We start from the raw sequence: 5,810 nt of genomic DNA on the forward strand, positions 1-5,810 counted from the left end.
AAATATAAATCGAAAAAAAAATTTTTTTCATTTGAAGTTTTTGAAAAATTTGAATTTAAAAACTAATCGAAAATTTAATTGATTTTCGATTGGATACTGTTTATATTAATATTATTATATTACTGTATTATTGTTAAAAGATTATTTTATATGTGAAAATGAATAGACAATATAGAATAAATTTTTTCAAAAATTAACTTTAAAGAAATGTAAAATTTTATTTTATATTTTTCATTTATCTTTACATGTAAATTAATCTGATGATAATTGATATAATCTAATGATAATTGATTTATTTATCGTTAGAATTAAAAAAAAAATTCATGAATAAGTTTTTAATTCTCGATTTTCTTGAAAACGAAACTTCAAAATATTATTCTTTTCGATTTATTTTTATACATAAAGTCACCTTTTACCCCGTTTCCATTAGTTACTTTAGACAAACATGAACATTGTTTTAAAATTTAAAAAAAGAAAATCGTAATAGAGAATAGCTTTTTTTTTAAATATTATTTCATATAGTGAAGAAAATAATAAATTAAAATTTTAAATAAACAAAATATATAAATAAAACATATGTTAAATATTTTATGATTTTAAAGGAATTGAAATAATTTTGTTTAATTTTTATCTATTTTTTTTAGTAGAAGATGGTGTATCTACGTCTTACATGAAGGAAAGAAACAGTAGGTTTAATAATGAACAAGATGAATCTATTCAAGGAAGAATGTGGATGTTCGAAATGGCTCAGAGAGAACATGAGTTAAAGCTAAGAATGTTAAATATTGCTTTAGAAAAGGTAGAATTGCAGAAACAGACTGCGATCAACGAGTTGAAAACTTCCGAAATCAAGAGACAGCTTGTGGAGAATCAAGCTGCTGAATATTATAGGTAATATTTTATAATTGTTTTATTATAGAATAAATAAAAATATTAAAATAATTATTAATTATTTCTAATAGAAAAATATTTCAAAGAAATGGAACAAAATTTTATTTAAATTTTTATTTATTTAATATTATTCATATCTGTTTTAAGATATCTCTTTTAAGATTATTTACATAGATAAAAATAATATTAATTGTATATTACTTAAAATAATTTTTCAGAATAAAATTTTTACTTTTTTGTGAAAAATAAATATATACATTATTTATATTAACATTAATTTTTTAATTTTAAGGATATGATGTTTTATTAGAAAAATAAATAAATAAATAATGAATTACGAATTATATTAAAAAATTTTTTTCTCTAGTATTAAATAAAAAATTTTTTTTCTTTTGATCATATTTCTTTAAATTCTTTAAATTTATTGGTAATCATTTGTATTCTTGAAAACATTATATTTTTAAAAATTTCTTTTTTATTAATTTTTATATTTAAAGTTATGGTAAATATGATAAAAATTTTATATGTAAAAAAATTGAATTAATATTGCCGCCAAATGTGTATCAGAACAGCCATCTCGCGGACATCCTAGTAATGGAATAATACATCGTAATGTTCTCTTTCTTATAGTAGTGTATGGTTTCTAACGGAAGTATTATATTTTATAATTCTTCTATCTAGAATGCAACGAGTTATTACTACAATTTCTCGAAATATGGCTTTATTGAGGTACAAAAAAATAAATTTTATAAGGATGTTTAATAAATAGATTATATATATTTTTATATAAATTTCTTTTTTTGCGTAGTTTAAATTGATTCCGGCTTTTGCACAGTTTTTGCATAATAAAAAGTAATATATATTTTGTATCATTTATTGTTTTATGAGATAATTCTTATAATAAATTACATTTTAAATTAAAATATATTCTTATGAATTCTAATAAGTTTGTAAGATTTTCTTCAATTTCATGATATGTACTTATGTAATAGTTATTGATTTTATCATTATGAAAAGATGGTTATGTATATGGTTTTCATATATATTTTTAATTATCTAATTTTTTATGTAATTATAATATTTATAATTTACAGTTGAAATATTTTTTACTATGTGAATATAAATGTTTTATATTTAAGTATTTATTGTATTGACGATATAAATATACTTAGTATATTTTTAACTGCTACTACTGCGTCAAAGCTTTTTTTTTGACACTATTAATATTGAAAGAGACTAATTAAAGTTTGATCATTTGATCATCTTAGCCAAGTAAGAATGATTGGAGAACGTGGATCTGGAGCAGGTAAAGGAGGTGGTGGTGGTGGCTCTATCCGTGAAGCTGGAGGATCTTTTGGAAAAATGGAAGCTGCTCATGAAGATCAGTATTTCTATAATCTGGTTAGTTATTACATTTTCTTTTGGTATTAATTAAATTTTTAATATTTTATTTATTATTTATTGTTTTTTTATATTACAAACATAAATATATGATGTAATCATTGAAATTATTTATTTAGAAATCTTTTTTTAATTTTTTTGATTTTAGCAAAAGCAACAGCTACAAAAACTTAAAGAGGATCTTCACGATGAAATCTCTTTCCATGAAGAACAAATTAAACGTCATCAAGAAGCCATAAACCGCCATAAAAAAAGAATCACAGATATGGATAAGAAATAAAATTATCCATGTATTTACTCTTTAAGCGAATTGTTATTCTTTGTAATGTAATGCTCTTGTAATTATTATATTACTATTAATAATAATTAGTAGACGTTTATGTCTGTACTTTTTTTAAATCGAAAAATATTATATATATTATATATATATTGAATATAAAATAGACAATTTATTTTCTGTATTTATAAAATAACAAAGCTTATATATACATTTCAAATGAAAAAATTTCAATACAAATCGATTATTTCAATATTTTCGATTATATTTATATTCAAATGTTTCACTGTCCATGACAGAAAATCGCAAAATTTCTGTTCCGTTCAATTTCTTGAGCGATTTCTTTTTCGTAAAATTAATGATATTAAAAATTATAAAAAACAATGTTTCGACATTGTATACGAAAATTTTCGTCCGAAGTAATCAAGATTAAGTAAGTATAATAAAATTTAAAAATTTAATTTGCAATTTGTAGTTAAATTTAAAAAATTTTTTTTATGGTTATGTCATTTTTTAAAAAATCCGATAATTTGTTCGGTTTGAATAGTTCCAGATATTTTACAAGAAAATACAGTGATTCTAATAAAAATAAAACTTCAAATGATGATATTGCATTTGAAGCTGAATATTATTACAAACAGGTAATTTTGAATAAATAATATAATGAATAAAATTTTGAATAAAACAAAATAAATAATAAAGACATTTGATCATTTATTTCCCAGGATAAAGAATTATTAGAAATGTTAAAACAAAAAATGCAAGAAGAAGTGAAATGTATGCAAGATGAAGTTACGTCGATGCAAAATAAAATTGATGAATATAACCGTACTATTAATGAAAATCTTCGATTTTTAAAAGGTCTCGAAAAAGATATTTCGGCTAGTGATAAAAAATAAAAAAAATATTTCTTTTTATAATTGTTTTTTTTTTTTGATAGTTTGAAACATATTTTAATAATTGCTAATAATATATATATATACATATATATATTGAATATAATAATATATTGTATATTAAAATTAGAAATCTATATTCGAGCAGTATAGTCAATGTAATTCAAAGTTTTATAATTAAAAAGTGAATCGTAAATATGATAGTTTTTCTTCCAATTTTTATTTTAAAATGAAAAACCTACGTAAATTTTTGTGATTTTTGAAATCTAAGTTAAGAATTAACTTAGATTTTTATTAAACATAAGTTAAGAATACATTTTTTATTATATGAAACTCACCATGATGTCATGCCATTTCCCGCCATTGTTTTTTCAACTTCATTATTTTTTTTTGAATCTTTTTTCAATTTTCTAAAAAAACAAAATGAAGTAATTTTTAAATTGTTTTATATATAATGTTAATAATTTATTCTGTTATTTTATTTTTTAAAAAATAAAATGATTTTGGTAAAAAAATTATCAAGAAAGTATTTTTATTTTTTTGTTAGTTAATTTTATTTTAATTTTGATTTTGAACTACTTACGTATCATAATATTTAATAAATAATTTTCTTATTGTATACATAATTTATTAATTTTTTGTTAAAAAATATAATCACTTTTATAAAAAAACATTTTAACGAGTTTAAATTATTCACGCAGTATCGAAAGATTGCTTAAGACTAATGTTCGCGATGATCACTACGTGGCGCTCATAATCATTCAAGATGGTGGAAGTTCGGCGATGGAAGTGACCGATCGACGCGCCCTCAGTGTCTCGCGGTTCATCGATCAGTGTGGTGTGTGTCGCGTTGTTGCTCCGGTGGATTTTTTGGTGGTTTGTTCCTGCCTAGGACATACGCGTATTTTTTTCGTTTGGTTTTCTTGAGTCGACGCCGTGATTATTCAGAGGGCTCGTGAACGGGCCCACCGGCAAATACAAAGGAAAGATGCAACCGAGGATATACTGGATTCTGATCAGTACGGCCGTCATTCTCGCGGGATGCAACGCCGCTACCGAGGTGAGTACGATTACTTTCATAGCCTTCTTTCTCCCTTCTGTCATTTCTTCGACAATCGTTCGATCGTCTTTTCCGTTATGTCGTGTTATCGCCTAGCAAGTTCTGTTTTAAAATGGTATTTTGTACGAATTCATCGAACGCGCGTTCCAGCGAGTATTCGAACACGCTTTGCCGATTCTCCCGTCTATCCGTCAAGCGTTTCTTCGAAATGCTTCCGCTTATGGAATTTCTTTATAGAAATATCGTGTATGTCATTTATTGATGCTTCGCGTTCTCACACGTATTCTTTGCTTCGTACATGTCTAAATTTTAAACAACAACACCACGATGCGATTTGATCATGATTGTTTACACTTTATTTCCAATTGCAAGAATTTGTTTACTCATTTTATCGTAACGTGTGTTTGATGAGATAGGATATTTATTTTGATTTCAAGATGGTTTTTGATCATATTATATTCGTCGAATTATTTTTTAGTCAATTGTTTGTTTCATTATTAGAAAATTTCTTAATTTTGGAGAAAATATAAAGCAATTGTTAATAAATTTTGATTTAAAAATCCATTCAATTCTCACATTAAAAATTATGCGATTGTTGAAAAAATGAGATATAAAAATTTAATATTAATGTTGATCGTTTTTGAATAAATTCTTAAAAGATGTACTTTATGAGGAATTTTTACCTCATAATTATATAATATGGTAAATCACGGGAAATTACACGCCCTTGCTCATGTGCGTGCCGCGAATCTATTATTTCGAAATTCTTACGAGAGTGAAGTGATTCGCTTTGATAGCCGATGTTACGACAGTATAGGAATTCTTATATACGCTGATCGTACACCTGGTCAAACATTATCTAGTGCTTTTTTTCTCGCGCCATGCTGTGTCGCACCATCACTGGACCGTTGTTTATATTCTCTCTCTCAGTCGGTTGAGATATCGGAGCACGAGGCACAAAAACATGAGACGAAAAATATTCTGGTCTGATGTTGACGAATAATTCGAGACCATCAGATCTGCACGCCAATTTTTTTTTATTCGTTTCTCGCAAAGTCCCTCAGCTATTATTTGCGTGATTATAGAGTCAGTGATGGAGAATGAAAATAAAATTGCCTCCGATGAAGTACACTATTTATCGACGGCTGAAAAAGTGTCGAAAAATTGTACAAGTGGCCTATATATGTTCGATTAAAATTTATTATCGATCAAGTATCAGACTCTTTTTTTTTTTTTTATGAATAGTGATGGCAAACGATTCGAGAAACGTGGCGTCAATGGAAAA

The 5,810-nt window shown here is 24.9% G+C and overlaps 2 protein-coding genes across 3 annotated transcripts in view; both read left to right on the top strand.

Moving 5' to 3' along the window:
- The window catches only part of LOC102676494, a 6,683-nt gene extending 4,011 nt beyond the window's left edge, over window positions 1-2,672 (top strand). Inside the window, exons 3-5 of one of the 2 annotated variants that reach the window (XM_031515030.1) lie at window positions 645-891; window positions 2,160-2,292; window positions 2,441-2,672. In XM_031515030.1, coding sequence (XP_031370890.1) covers window positions 645-891; window positions 2,160-2,292; window positions 2,441-2,572 — 512 coding nt within the window. In that variant the 3' untranslated portion in view covers window positions 2,573-2,672. The remainder of the gene's footprint in view (window positions 1-644; window positions 892-2,159; window positions 2,293-2,440) is intronic. The other variant, XM_006609058.2, reaches the window with a different exon arrangement.
- A 1,585-nt stretch (window positions 2,673-4,257) lies between these two features.
- Window positions 4,258-5,810, top strand: part of LOC102678661 (syndecan) — a 181,773-nt gene continuing 180,220 nt past the window's right edge. The window contains exon 1 of the mRNA XM_006609073.1: window positions 4,258-4,525. Coding sequence (XP_006609136.1) covers window positions 4,454-4,525 — 72 coding nt within the window. The 5' untranslated portion in view covers window positions 4,258-4,453. The remainder of the gene's footprint in view (window positions 4,526-5,810) is intronic.

This window comes from Apis dorsata, unplaced genomic scaffold (assembly GCF_000469605.1).
Source record: "Apis dorsata unplaced genomic scaffold, Apis dorsata 1.3 scaffold_52, whole genome shotgun sequence".
Taxonomy (NCBI): domain Eukaryota; kingdom Metazoa; phylum Arthropoda; class Insecta; order Hymenoptera; family Apidae; genus Apis; species Apis dorsata.